The sequence below is a fragment of the Saimiri boliviensis genome, chromosome 8, assembly GCF_048565385.1.
Source record: "Saimiri boliviensis isolate mSaiBol1 chromosome 8, mSaiBol1.pri, whole genome shotgun sequence".
NCBI lineage: Eukaryota > Metazoa > Chordata > Mammalia > Primates > Cebidae > Saimiri > Saimiri boliviensis.
Window position 1 is genome coordinate 12,615,674 of NC_133456.1, and position 14,701 is coordinate 12,630,374.

The 14,701-nt window shown below is 51.4% G+C and overlaps 1 protein-coding gene across 1 annotated transcript; it reads left to right on the forward strand.

Annotated features, from left to right (window-relative positions):
- The first annotated feature begins 4,361 nt into the window (after window positions 1–4,361).
- On the forward strand, window positions 4,362–14,228 carry QARS1 (glutaminyl-tRNA synthetase 1). Its single transcript, XM_003936673.4, has 24 exons — window positions 4,362–4,522; window positions 4,668–4,815; window positions 5,162–5,271; window positions 5,428–5,503; window positions 5,715–5,779; window positions 7,811–7,864; window positions 8,018–8,078; window positions 8,401–8,472; window positions 8,595–8,680; window positions 8,859–8,945; window positions 9,709–9,808; window positions 9,910–9,988; window positions 10,070–10,178; window positions 10,276–10,406; window positions 10,514–10,606; window positions 10,720–10,857; window positions 10,940–11,027; window positions 11,117–11,260; window positions 11,392–11,496; window positions 11,686–11,778; window positions 11,898–12,025; window positions 12,120–12,186; window positions 12,261–12,386; window positions 14,086–14,228. The coding sequence occupies exons 1-24, from the start codon at window positions 4,406–4,408 to the stop codon at window positions 14,134–14,136; spliced, it is 2,328 nt and encodes a 775-aa protein (XP_003936722.3). The 5' UTR covers window positions 4,362–4,405; the 3' UTR covers window positions 14,137–14,228.
- Window positions 14,229–14,701: the final 473 nt, after the last annotated feature.

Genomic DNA, 14,701 nt, shown 5'->3' on the forward strand with positions numbered 1-14,701 from the left:
GCCGGGCACGGTGGCTCAAGCCTGTAATCCCAGCACTTTGGGAGGCCGAGGCAGGTGGATCACGAGGTCGAGAAATTGAGACCATCCTGGTCAACATGGTGAAACCCCGTCTCTACTAAAAAAAATACAAAAAAACTAGCTGGGTGTGTTGCCGCATGCCTGTAATCCCAGCTACTCAGGTGGCTGAGGCAGGAGAATTGCCTGAGCCCAGGAGGCGGAGGTTGCGGTGAGCCGAGATCACGCCATTGCACTCCAGCTTGGGTAACGAGCGAAACTCTGTCTCAAATTAAAAAAAAAAAAAAAAAAAAAATTAACTGGGTGTTGTGGTATGCATCTGTAGTTTCAAATATTTCAGAGGCTGAGATGGGAAGGTCGTTTGAGCCCAGGAGGTGGAGGCTGTGATGAGCTGAGATTGTGTAATTGCACTCCAGCCTGGGTGACAGAGTGAAACTCTTTTAAAAATAATAAAAGAGTCCCTGAGACCTTGGCTCCTGGCAGCGGTGCCAGGCTATTCCCTTTCAAGTGGTTCTGTAAGTCTGTCCTAGCCTAGAGCCTCTGCAACCTTGTACAAATAGCAAGGACAAGTCTTGTGAAAAGCCTCCCTGCCTCCCTTTGTAGAGAATGCTGCCCCCTCCACTCTCCAGTTGCTTGTGGGGTAAGGTGGACATCTCTAGCTGGAAGGAGATGGAGAACAAAGGTACTGATGAGGCAGGTATTTAAGGGTTGCTCAAGTGTGTTAAGACAGGCAGAGGTGGGGCAGGGTCCTGGCAGCCCTGTAGGTTCATTCCCATCTCAGCCCATGGGGTCAGTCTCAAGAAGCTCGGCATTGAGGCCGAGCTGGTAGCCCTGTTTCATTTGGAGCTAGGAGTAGCAATAAGTTCCTGGGGAAAGCTAGCCCCCTGACCAATGTTGGCTTTTTCTGATGGGGACAACACAAGGATCATGTGAAACCACTGGCTGTGGAGAGGGGTGTGAAAACCTGAGTGTGGGACCTGCAGAAACGGAATTGGTGGCCTATGTGCCGGTACTGGCAGATGTAATACTGTTAGAGGGCCTACTAGGCATGGGTTGCTCTGGGTTTTTAACCATGGGCAGCCCCAAGTGCAAGGGAGTCTGGCCATCATTGGCTATATGTGCTGGATGCACTGATCAAGGAGCTTTGTCCGCCTCTGACTGCAGCCCTGCTGCTGCACTGCACCCTTCTGTAGCATCTGCATGAGACTATTTATTTATTTTTATTTTTTTGAGACAGAGTTTCGCTCTTGTTACCCAGGCTGGAGTGCAATGGCGCGATCTCGGCTCACCGCAACCTCCGCCTCCTGGGTTCAAGCAATTCTCCTGCCTCAGCCTCCTGAGTAGCTGGGATTACAGGCATGTGCCACCATGCCCAGCTAATTTTTTGTATTTTTAGTAGAGACGGGGTTTCACCATGTTGACCAGGATGGTCTCGATCTCTTGAACTCGTGATCCACCCGCCTCGGCCTCCCAAAGTGCTGGGATTACAGGCTTGAGCCACCGCGCCCGGCTCTGCATGAGACTATTGTCATGAGTGCTGTAGTCTTTACTACCCTACCTCTATGTTATCAGCCTGTGCCGTAGGGACCTCTCCATGGGCTTGGCTGCTGGACTCTACCTCTGTCCATTCCACAACTGGGCCTTGCTGGCTGCTGCCTGTTTTTTCCGCTTGACTTTCCTGGAAGCAGTGCCAAGGGCTCATGCAGGCAGGCTAACCTCCAGACCGGGCCCATACAATTTAACATTTCTGCTCTGTGCAAGTCATAGACATCTAGGGTTAGCTGGACATGCACTGGTACTACCACTTGTGGCATTCTTGGTGGCACTCATGGGGCTACTGCCTCATCCTATGACATGTAGCCACGGGGTCCACAGTGTACCATGAAGTAACCAGGAAAGGGAGTGCAGATCTTGATCCCATTGAGGGGGCCATCACCAGACCTGTAAGACTTAGTGATGGTGCTACAATGAATCAGTGAATCAGGTACTGAGGAAACAGTGGCAGTGAAAGTGGCAGGCACTCTGCATGGATTTGCTCATCATGGGCACCTTTGTGGTTGTCTGGGCACTTGCAGCTTCAAATTCAGTGCAAGGCTGGTGTGGCTATGGCTCTGTTTTTTGGTACCTGTCCTTAGCACCACGGGTCTGCATCCCCTGCTTAATTCCTGCACCTGGCCTTTCTCATGCAGTACCTTGCAGGGCTGGGCATCTGGCTGGGGCCAAGGGGCCATGGAGAGGTGGTAAGCCCCAGGACAGCATTGGACCTGGATACTGATGCAGCATGTGGCCCTGGCTAGCACCTGGCATGTGGTCTTTAAGTGGTATCCAGATGTAGGCCCAGACTTGGAGATTGTCATTAGTGGGATGTGGGCACAAAGGACACAATATGGATACAGGCTAGTGAGAATCCTGCCTATTCCTTGAAGGTCCAGAAGTATGAGCATCACCAAGGGCTGCAAGAGCTCCAATTTCAAATTTGGATATTTCTACCATCCCATCACCAGCTGCTCATTCTCTGCAACCCTCTACCTCAACCCCTTTTCACACACACAATCTCTATATTCTGTTTTAGGTAGCAGGTCCTGGAAGTCCAGGGAGACTGCGGGAAGATCCCTAAGCACAGCAGCTATAATCATGAAGATTCCATCTCATTTGTCCCACTCTGTCCCAACTTCAATAAAATATCCTTTCTCAAAGGCCTGCAGAGGGATTTCAAGGTCTAATTTGTGTGTGGTTTTCCTGAGATTTGCATGCTTTGCCATGCAGGAGGGGAAGTGTGGAATGAGATTTTTTTTTTTTTTTTTTTTTTTTTTTTGAGACAAGAGTCTCACTCTGTTGCCCAGGCTGGAGTGCAATGGTGCAGACTTGGCTCACTGCAACATCCGCCTCCTGGGTTCAAGCTATTCTCCTGCCTCAGCCTCCCAAGTAGCTGGGATTGCAGAAGTCCGCCACCACACCCGGCTAATTTTTGTATTTTTGGTAGAGATGGGGTTTCACCATGTTGGCCAGGCTGGTCTCAAACTCCTGACCTCAAGTGATCCGCCTGCCTCGGCCTGCCAAAGTGCTGGGATTACAGGTGTGAGCCACTGCACCCAGCCTATTTTTTTTTTTTTTTTTTTTTTTTGAGACAGAGTCTCATTCTGTCTACCAGGCTGGAGTGCAGTGGCATGATCTCGACTCACTACAACCTCCGCCTCCCATATTCAAGCAATTCTCCAGCCTCAGCCTCCTGAGTAGCTGGGATTACAGGCGTGTGCCATCATGCCCAGCTAATTTTTGTATTTTTAGTTGAGACAGGGTTTCACCATGTTGGCCAGGGTGATCTCAAACTCCTGACCACAAGTAATTCGCCTGCCTCGGCTTCCCAAACTGCTGGAATTACAGGCCTGAGCCTCTGCACCAGCCAAGATTTTTTTTTTTTTTTTTTTTTTTTTGAGACGGAGTTTCACTCTTGTTACCCAGGCTGGAGTGCAATGGCGCGATCTCGGCTCACCGCAACCTCCGCCTCCTGGTTCAGGCAATTCTCCTGCCTCAGCCTCCTGAGTAGCTGGGATTACAGGCACGCGCCACCATGCCCAGCTAATTTTTTGTATTTTTAGTAGAGACGGGGTTTCACCATGTTGACCAGGATGGTCTCGATCTCTTGACCTCGTGATCCACCTGCCTCGGCCTCCCAAAGTGCTGGGATTACAGGCTTGAGCCACCGCGCCCGGCCCCTCCAGCCAAGATTTTAAACCAAATCATAGAACTTCTGTGAGGTCCCTCCTGGCCCAGACTCTTTCTTCCCTTCCCTTTCCTGGCCAGCTGTGTCCCAAAAACTAAAATCTGTCGGACTTATGGGGCCTTTTGGATCAGCCATTCTGCATATTCTCTGCGATGGAGTCTGGATCAGGGATTTCCCGGGCGTCATTTTGCTCAACTGTTTCCATAACAACTCCAAAGCGTGGCGTCAAAAATGCTACAGGGACTCGCATTTGCCCCCGAGGAAAGTTACTGTACTGAGATGGAGTTCCCAGGGATGAAGTAGAAAAGTCAGAGCAAAAGTCCACGCCTGTGTTTTCCTCCTGCCTCGGGGCCTAACACCTTCCTTTCAGATCTGTGGCGAGTCTTTCTTTCTTTTTTTTTTTTTTTTTTGTGGCGAGTATTTCTGAACGCTACGCCGCGCGCCAACATTCCTTCAAGCGCCCAGTTCTACAGAGGCCCCCGGAGAGGCCGGTTAGTCTGCCCCGTGTTCTTTAAATGGCGCAGACGACCCTGGAACGCCCCGCCCCCTCCCGCCAAGGAAGAACACCATTGGCTCTCTCCAGAGACTTCGCTTTCATTGGTCAGCGGGTGAATGCCGACCTGCAGATTCGGTCCTAAGTTTCTTTTGGTTTCCGGTGTCTCTGCAATGGCGGCTCTGGACTCCCTGTCGCTTTTCACTGGCCTCGGCCTGAGCGAGCAGAAGGCCCGCGAGACGCTCAAGAACCAGACTCTGAGCGCGCAGCTGCGCGAGGCCGCTACCCAGGTGCGAGCCCCACTGTCCCCGGCCTGGTTTGCGGGTCTTGCCGCCACGCAGCGCGGGGCGGGATCCAGATCCGGACCTGCCCCACTTGTTTTGCTCTTTCCTCTCACTGAGCGTGGGGCTTCTCTCTTGATCTCTCTGACCCCAGGCTCAGCAGACCCTGGGCTCCACCATTGACAAGGCTACCGGAACCCTGTTATATGGCTTAGCCTCCCGACTCAGGGATACCCGGCGTCTCTCCTTCCTTGTAAGCTACATAGCCAGTAAGAAGATCCACACTGAGCCCCAGCTGAGCGGTGAGACTCCTCCCTGACCTGCCATTTCGACCACCAGTGCCTCCCTTCACTCAAGACCCTTGTCTTACCTTTTTTGCCAAGTCCTCCAGTTTCTAGACATCTAGTTCTGCACAGACACTGAGGCATGGAGTGGGTGGTGAGACTAACAAGGGAACTGTCAGGGTCTGAGCAGCATCCACTCTTGACACGTGCTTCTTTCTTTCTTGCCTGTGTCCTCTAGGGTGGTGGTGCCAGGGCCTAACTTTTCAGGAGGCCAGACTATCCTTGGAGTTTCATGAGATTAGGACCCTGTCTGTCCACTTATTGGAGCAGAAATGCCACAAACTCATTGGCTCTTTTTTCTCAGCTGCCCTTGAGTATGTGCGGAGTCACCCCTTGGACCCCATTGACACTGCGGACTTTGAGCAGGAATGTGGCGTGGGTGTCACTGTGACCCCAGAGCAGATTGAGGAGGCTGTGAGTCTTTCCCCAGGCATCGACCACCTCCCCAGTCCTGGCCATGGAGAAGAGTGGCTCAGTTTCCCTCCCCAGGAGGACCCAGAGTAAGGGAGTGGGTTCCCAGAATATCTGTGAAGGTGGCTTTCCTGAACCACACGGTTTGGGTTTCTGCAGGTGGAGGCTGCCATTAACAAGCACCGGCCCCAGCTCCTGGTGGAACGTTACCGTTTCAACATCGGGCTGCTGATGGGTGAGCAGGACCTGAGATGGGGCTATATTGTTATCTCTGGTCATGCCTTTTCTTCTGGGCATGAGTGAGGGGGCTGGGGGAAGGAACAGGAGTGACTTAAAGTGGTCTGGCTGGGCTCAGGCTTTGGTTCCTGTGGTTAGCCAGGAACTTTCGGAGGTGGGGGGAGTACTGTTTTTTGCCTTTCTGCAGCTCCTTGTGGCTATGCTTCTAGGAGAGGCTCGGGCTGTGCTCAAGTGGGCAGATGGCAAAATGATCAAGAACGAAGTGGACATGCAGGTGGGCATGCTTCACTAAGCTGAAGCTGGCAAAGACTTTGACATGAACAGGGCCTGGAATCCACTAAGGGATAAAAGGCAGGAGGAGGGCTGGGCATGGTGGCTCATGCTTATGATCCCAGCACTTTGGGAAGCTGAGGCCAGGGGATTGCTTGAGTCCAGGAGTTTAAGACGAGCCTGAGCAACGTAGTGAGAACCCATCTCTACAGAAAATTTAAAAATTATCCAGACATGGGGTGCATACCTGTAGTCCCAGCTACTTGTGGGGCTGAGGTGGGAGGATTGCTTGAACCTAAGAGGTTGGGTGCAGTAGCTCATGCCTGTAATCCCAGCACTTGGGGGTGCTGAGGCAGGCGGATTACCTGAGGTCAGGAGTTTTAGACCAGCCTGGCCAACACAGTAAAACCCCATCTCTGCTAAAAGTACAAAAATTAGCCAGGCATAATGGCGGGTACCTGTAGTCCCAGCTACTCAGAAGGCTGAGGTGGAAGAATTGCTTGAATCTGGGAGGCAGAGGTTGCAGTGAGCTGAGGCTGTGCCATTGCACTCCAGCCTGGGCAACAAGAGCAAGACTCCATCTTAAGTAAATAAATAATAAAAGAAAGGAAGGAAGAAGAGAGAGAGGGAGGGAGGGAAAGGAAAGGAAGAAAGGTGGGAGGAGTGCACAGTAGAGCCCAGTGTGGAACGAGCAGCACTTGAAAGGGTAGTGACAGACTTAGGCCTCTGGGTTGTGCCTAATTCAAGGTTAATCACTTTAAACCTCAGTTTGCGGCCAGGTACAGCGGCTCACACCTGTAATCCCAGCACTTTGGGAGGCCAAGGTGGGCAGATCACGAGGTCAGGGGATCGAGACCATCCTAGCCAACAAGGTGAAACCCCATCTGTATTAAAATACAAAAAAATTAGCTGGGCATGGTGGTGCATGCCCATAGTCACAAGCTACTCAGGAGACTGAGGCAGGGGAATTGCTTCAACCCGGGAGGCAGAGGTTGTAGTGAGCCAAGATTGTGCCACTGCACTCCAGCCTGGAAACAGAGCAAGACTTCGTCTCAAAAAAAAAAATAATAATAATAATAATTCAATTTTCTTTCATACATAGGGTAATGTGGCCATCCTCTCAGGATGTTGGCATCGAAGAGGGTGGTGGCTGAGGCAGATTGCTTGTCTTGATGCTGTGCCTACAGTTCCTCTCTATATGTGGCAGCCCGGTATGGACCCTCAGCAAAGAGAGCTTTTTTTTTTTTTTGAGATGGAGTCTCACTCTGTCATCCAGACTAGAGTGCGGTGGTGTGATCTCAGTTCACTGCAACCTCTACCTCCTGGGTTAAAGTGATTCTCCTACCTCAACTTCCTGAGTAACTGGGATTACAGGTGTGTGCCACCATACCCACTTAATTTTTGTATATTTAGTAGAGATGGGGTTTCATCATGTTGGTCAGCCTGGTCTCAAACTCCTGACCTCGTGATCCTCCTGCCTCAACCTCCTACTCCTGAAGTGCTGGGATTACAGGTATGAACCACTGCGCCCAGCTTAGAGAGAGAACATTTTTTTTTTTTTTTTTTTTTTTGAGACGGAGTTTCACTCTTGTTGCCCAGGCTGGAGTGCAATGGCGCGATCTCGGCTCACCGCAACCTCCGCCTCCTGGGTTCAGGCAATTCTCCTGCCTCAGCCTCCTAAGTAGCTGGGATTACAGGCACGCGCCACCACGCCCAGCTAGTTTTTTGTATTTTTAGTAGAGATGGGGTTTCACCATGTTGACCAGGATGGTCTCGATCTCTTGACCTTGTGATCCACCCGCCTCGGCCTCCCAAAGTGCTGGGATTACAGGCTTGAGTCACCGCGCCCGGCCCAGAGAGAGAACATTTTAAGCTAGCAGACCCACATGAGGAGAATAGGTGGGATGGGGTAGGTAGGTTCTTCCAGTCAGTGCTGGTAGACCGTCTAGGAAGCCTTCAGTCAGTGGGTAGGATCAGTCAGGGGCTTCTTGAAAGAGGATACTCCTGTCACTGCCTGACTGTGGTATCTGCTCAGGTCCTCCACCTTCTGGGCCCCAAGATGGAGGCTGATCTGGAGAAGAAGCCCAAGGTAAGGCTGGGCATGGCCCTGAGTCCCTGAGGGTGAGGTAAGGTATGGTGAGACTTCAGGCTGGGGAAGGAAGTGTCTAACCACAGTGATCCCAGGACCCTGACCAAGAGAAAATCTGATGGCATTTTCTGAAGCACCTGGGGCTTCTTTCAGGTGGCCAAAGCGCGGCTGGAGGAAACAGATCGGAGGTCAGCAAAAGATGTGATAGAGAATGGTGAGAAGCTTAAGGCTCCTGTCACAGCATTCAGCTCCCTGACTTCTGAGGCTCCCCAGAAGAGTCCTCACAGGCTCTTCAGGCCCTTGGCTTGCTCAGTACCCTGCCTTGCTCAGTACTCTGCCGTCTGTCTCAAGGCTGGAATTCCTGATGTTTCCTTTGTTCCCTTTGCCCAGAGACTGGCCTGAGAGGCCTCAGATGTCTGGTTCTTGATCTCTTGTCTCTGGAATTGAGCGAAGAGGGGTCTACTCGGTTCTATTCTGGCTGTAGGATATGGTAAATGTATCCAGAGGACAAGTTTTCCTTGTTTTGTTCCCCACAGGTGAGACTGCTGACCAGACCCTGTCTCTGATGGAGCAGCTCCGGGGAGAGGCCCTTAAGTTCCATAAGCCTGGTTAGTGGGCATGTCGAAACCGTGGGGAGAGCTGGATCTTGGCAGCAGCTCCTATAGTCAGGCCCCCGGGGTCAGAGGCTTTGGCTGCAGCCTGGTCCTTAGGCTTATTCTGGTCCTGACAGGTGAAAACTACAAGACTCCAGGCTATGTGATGACTCCACACACCATGAATCTACTAAAGCAGCACCTGGAGATTACTGGTGGGCAGGTGTGTGGGAATGTGGCCATATGAGCTTGTGCCATCAAATGCCTGCCTGAGTGCCTGGGCTGCCTCCATACTGCCCCAGTTCACCCATCACCATGGCCTTCCTGGGAGGGAACATCTGTTTCCTTAGGGTCATCTGAGTTCTGACCTTATTTCTCTTTTCCCATTCCTCTTATCTCAGGTACGTACCCGGTTCCCGCCAGAACCCAATGGAATCCTGCATATTGGACATGCCAAAGCCATCAATTTCAACTTTGGCTATGCCAAGGTAAGCATGTATCTAGGGATCTGGCAAGCAAGATGACCGCTTGCTGTTCCCATGAGTGGATACCATGTCCCTGCCTTGCTGTCTGCTCCCAGTAATGTACCCAGGTGATCAGAAAAGGAACCACATGTGTGACAGATACCTAGGAATCTATTGAGCTTATTGTAATAAGTAGCTCCCTCCCGCTGAGGAGTCAGTGAGTTCAAATTTGGGGTAGTTGCCAGTGTAGCCCCTAGGCTTAAAAAGAAGCTATGCTGTCTGTCCCAAATTGATGTAAGAGGTGCTTTATCTGGGCATTTAGATACAGGAAGGTGAGAGGAAAAATTCCTGAAGGCATTTTAAATTTTGACATGAGGCTGAGTGTGGTGGCTCATGCTTACAAATCCCAGCACTTTGGGAGGGTAAAATGGGTGGATAACTTGAGGTCAGGAGTTTGAGACCAACCTGGCTAACATGGTGAAACCACATCTCTACTAAAAATACAAAAATTAGCTGGGCATGGTGGCACATGCTTGTAGTCCCAGCTACTGGGAGGCTGAGGCAGGAGAATTGCTTGAACCTGGGAGGCGGAGGTTGCAGTGAGCCGAGATCTCACCACTGCACTCCAGTCTGGGCAACAGAGTGAAACTCCATCAAAAAAAAAAAGAAAAAGAAAAAAGAAAAAAGTTCTTGACATGAGAGAGCTCTATGAATGTCCTAGTTTAATGAACAGGATTGTGGGGCTGATGGATGATGTGGGAGTTCACAGATGCTACAACTTTCCTAGGCCAACAATGGCATCTGTTTTCTGCGCTTTGATGACACCAACCCTGAGAAGGAGGAAGCAAAGTTCTTCACTGCCATCTGTGACATGGTGGCCTGGCTCGGTATGGACTGGGCAAAGCCTAGAAGGGCTGGTAGTTAGTGGGCCTCCCTGCCACTGGGTGTTTCTGGCTGGGTGCTCATACTTTGTCTCATTCTGCCCCAGGTTACACACCTTACAGAGTGACATATGCCTCTGACTATTTTGACCAGCTATATGTCTGGGCTGTGGAGCTCATCCGCAGGTAAGGCCAGGACCATGACGTAAAGCCAGGCAGGCTGACTAGGTCATAGCCATGCTGGGTACTCACACTCCTTCCCCACAGGGGTCTGGCTTATGTGTGTCACCAGCGAGGGGAGGAGCTCAAAGGCCATAATCCTCTTCCCTCACCCTGGAGAGACCGTCCCATGGAGGAGTCACTGCTGCTCTTTGAGGTGGGGTCCTAGAGGAGCATCTGGGTTTGGGTGGGCCAAGGTGCTTAGGATGAGATACCCCATGCTTAGAGACAGGCTGAGTCCTTGTTCTCCTCAGGCAATGCGCAAGGGCAAGTTTTCAGAGGGTGAGGCCACACTACGGATGAAGCTGGTGATGGAGGATGGCAAGATGGACCCTGTAGCCTATCGAGTCAAGTATACACCACACCACCGCACAGGGGACAAATGGTGGGTGTGGCATGGGGTGGGGTGGTGGGGCTGTGGAGCAGGGCAGTGGGCCATGGGATAGGGCAGAGTAGGGCTGGATGGTAGGGCCTACTGCCTATGCCCCACAGGTGCATCTATCCCACCTACGACTACACACACTGCCTCTGTGACTCCATCGAGCACATCACTCACTCACTCTGCACCAAGGAATTCCAGGCCCGGTGAGGGAGCTGGGTCCATGGGGTGGTAGGGCCAATGGAATTCCAGCAGCCCTTCCTGTGATCTCTGCCTAGTTCCAGAGCTGGCCAGTCCTAACCCTACTTTCCCACCCCAGACGCTCTTCCTACTTCTGGCTTTGCAATGCACTGGACGTCTACTGCCCTGTTCAGTGGGAGTATGGCCGCCTCAACCTACACTACGCTGTTGTCTCTAAGAGGAAGATCCTTCAGCTTGTAGCAACTGGTGCTGTGCGGTAGGTGTGGCTGTTGGGCTTATTAAAGGTTAATTGACATGTACTCCCAAAGGTGTTCTCACCACCACCTTCTTATCCACAGGGACTGGGATGACCCACGCCTCTTTACACTCACGGCCCTGCGACGGCGGGGTTTCCCACCTGAGGGTATCAACAACTTCTGTGCCCGGGTATGGCCCAGCAGGTTGGGTGGACAGATGAGGGTTGAGTGTGGCAATTTGTGATTGTAGCGGTGACTGATGCTGAACTTTCCTGCCAGGTGGGAGTGACAGTGGCACAGACCACAATGGAGCCACATCTTCTGGAAGCCTGTGTGCGTGATGTGCTGAATGACACAGCCCCACGAGCCATGGCTGTGCTGGAGTCACTACGGGTCATCATCACCAATTTTCCCGCTGCCAAGGTGGGCCTGCTCAACATGAGTATCTGCGTGTGTGTGTGTGTGTGTGTGTGTGTGTGTGGGTGTGTACACACCTGGCCCTGGGCATGAGGGTACTTGTGCTGAGTATGACTCATACCTGTCTCCTGCTTTAGTCCTTGGACATCCAGGTGCCCAACTTCCCAGCTGATGAGACCAAAGGCTTCCATCAGGTTCCTTTCGCACCCATTGTGTTCATTGAGAGGACTGACTTCAAGGAGGTAAATGGTGGGAGTAGAGGATCCTGTTTGCTGCTGAGTCTGGTCCTGGGAATCTTTATCCTCATCTCTGTCAGTCCATCTACTTCCTGCTTCTGATGAACCAATGCTTGCCAGACATGGAGGTGGGGAAGCCTCCCCACTTGTTTGATCCTTGTAGTCTCTTGTGTCTACCGTACTTCCTATCTCTAGGAGCCAGAGCCAGGCTTTAAGCGCCTGGCTTGGGGCCAGCCTGTGGGCCTGAGGCATACAGGCTACGTCATTGAGCTGCAGCGTGTTGTCAAGGTGAGAGCCAACTGCAGCCTTCCTACTGCAGTGCCTGCTGGGGCCAGGATGTGAGTGCAGCCTGCAATCCTGGTCATGGTTCCTGGGTCTAATTGCTGCTCCCCTCCCCCCACTTTTAGGGCCCCAGTGGTTGTGTAGAGAGTCTGGAGGTGACCTGCAGAAGGGCAGATGCTGGAGAGAAGCCAAAGGCCTTTATTCACTGGGTGTCACAGCCTTTGACATGTGAGGTTCGCCTCTATGAGCGACTGTGAGTGAATGGAGCTGGGGTGGGGGCAGGTACAAGATGCTCATTGCCTGCTGTAGCTGCCTGGCTGCGGGTATGACCTTCATTCTGGCTGCAGATTCCAGCACAAGAACCCTGAAGATCCTACTGAGGTGCCTGGTGGATTCTTAAGTGACCTGAACCCAGTAGGTTCATGGAGTTTGGGATGAGGGAGGTAGGCCTCCCTGGCTGGATGGTTGCCTGAGTTCCCTGCTTGCAGGCATCACTACGCGTGGTGGAGGCAGCATTAGTGGACTGCTCTGTGGCCCTGGCAAAACCCTTCAACAAGTTCCAGTTTGAGCGTCTTGGGTACTTCTCTGTGGATCCAGACAGCCATCAGGGAAAGGTGCTTGACTTTACCCACCTGCCCTTAACTGCAGCAGTGACAGTGGCTGCCATTCACTGTACCACGTGCTCTGCCTACATTCCCTTAGTAAATCCTCACCACCTAAAGAGGTCAGCGTTCATATTCTACTAATGAGGAAACTGGGCACTAAGGATAAGTTCATGCACAAAATTTTGTATGAAGGCTGCCTTTCTTTTTATCTTTTCTTTTCTTTTTTTTTTTTTTTCTCTGTTGCCCAGCCTGGAGTGCAGGGGCACGATCTCGGCTTACTGTAACTTCTGCCTCACGGGTTCAAGCGAGTCTCAGGCCTCAGCCTCCCGAGTGACTGGAACTACAGGCGTGTCCCACCGCGCCTGGCTAATTTTTTTTGTATTTTTAGTAGAGACGGGGTTTCACCATGTTAGCCAGGATGGTCTCAATCTCCTGACCTTGTGATCTGCCCACCTTGGCCTCCCAAAGTGCTGGGATTACAGGCGTGAGCCACCACACCCAGACCTGGCTTCTTTTTTTTTTTAATTATTATTTTTTGGGGCTGGGTGTGGTGGCTCACACCTGTAATCCCAGCATTTTGGGAGATTGAGGCAGGCAGATCACCTGAGGTCAGGAGTTTGAGACCACCCTGGCCTACATGGTGAAAACCCTAGCTCTACAAAAAAAAGAAAAGAAAAAAAAAATAGGCCGGGCGTGGTGGCTCATGCCTGTAATCTAAGCACTTTGGAGGTCAAGACGATCACCTGAGATCGGAGTTCAAGACCAGCCTGACCAACATGGTGAAACCCTGTCTTGACAAAAAAAAAAAAGAAAAAAAATATATAAAATAATTATGATTTTAATATCTTTCATTAAGACAGCGAATAACCTTTCTATTTATTTTAAAGACAGGGTCTTAACTCTTGCCCAGGCTGGTGTGCAGTGGTGCAATCATAGCTCACTGCGGCCTCAAACTGCTGGGCTCAAGCTATCCTCCCAGCTCAGTAGCTGAGACTACATGTGCACACCACCATGCCTGGCTAATTTGAAATTTTTTTGTAGAGGCAAGGTCTCACTATGCCCAGGCTGGTTTTGAACTACTGGCTTCTAGCAATCCTCCTGCTTCAGCTTCCCAGAGTGCTGGGATTATAGGCATGAGCCACTGACTGTACCCAGCCACCCTACCTGTATTTTTATTTTTTGAGATGGAGTCTTGCCCTGTTGCCCAGGCTGGAGTACAGTGGCACCATCTTGGCTCACTACAACCTCTGCCTCCCAGGCTCAAGCCATTCTCCTGCCTTCCGAGTAGCTGGGATTATAGCCACATGCCACCACGCCCAGCTAATTTTATATTTTTAGTAGAGACAGTTTTGCCAAGTTGGCCAGGCTGGTCTTGAACTCCTGACCTCAGGTGATCCACCAGCATCACCCTCCCAAAATGCTGGGATTACAGGCGTGAGCCACTGTGCCCAGCCCACCCTGCCTTTCTCACTCCTCAAAGCAGGGGGCAAACATAGCGGTTGTTATCCATATAAAACTATAGCCTAGAGCTCCATCCAGTCCCTTGCCCAAGTCACAAAGTTACAGAGGACCTGGGTCTCCTGATCCTTAGTCCCCAGGTTGTTTGGCTTAAGAAGGAAGTCAGGGGGAGGTGTCTGTGGTGAAACCTGCCCAGGACTCCCTGGCCTTGTTCTGGAGAGGTGGTCATTCTTTTCGCTCTGCTTTCCAGCTTGTTTTTAACCGAACTGTGACACTGAAGGAAGACCCGGGAAAGGTGTGAGCTGGACACACTGTGAACCTACCTTATCCTTCTAGAGGTTGGGGCTACCCTCAGCACCCCAAATTACATGTTAATAAAGAACAGCTAAATTATGCTGGAGTCTGTGTGTTATCTCTCTGCCCTTCCACCAGCTGAGGGCCTTGGAGACATGCTGGTAGTGGTGGTGTGGGTGGGGAGTAATGTGCCTTTTGAACATTTTGTCTGTGAGAATGGGCTTTCCCAGAAAAGAGTGGTACTAACAGCTTTGAAAGCACTGGCGCACTTTTTGGTGCTTAAAGGAAGGGGCCTGCATGGGATTCATACCCTGTGTACCTGGTCTGAGAGAATGGAGGGCCCTGGTTAGGACCCCTGTGCCAGAGGGATCTAAAAGGTTTGTTTCTGCTGGTGTGAAGTAGAGAGGTCTGGCTCCCAGTCTGATCATTCAGCATATAATTTTTTTTTTTTTTTTTTTTTTTTTTTTTTGAGATGGAGTTCCACTCTGCAGACCAGGCTGGAGTGCAGTGGCTCCATCTTGGCTCACTGCAACCTCCACCTCCCTGCTTCAAGTGTTCTCGGGCCTCAGCCT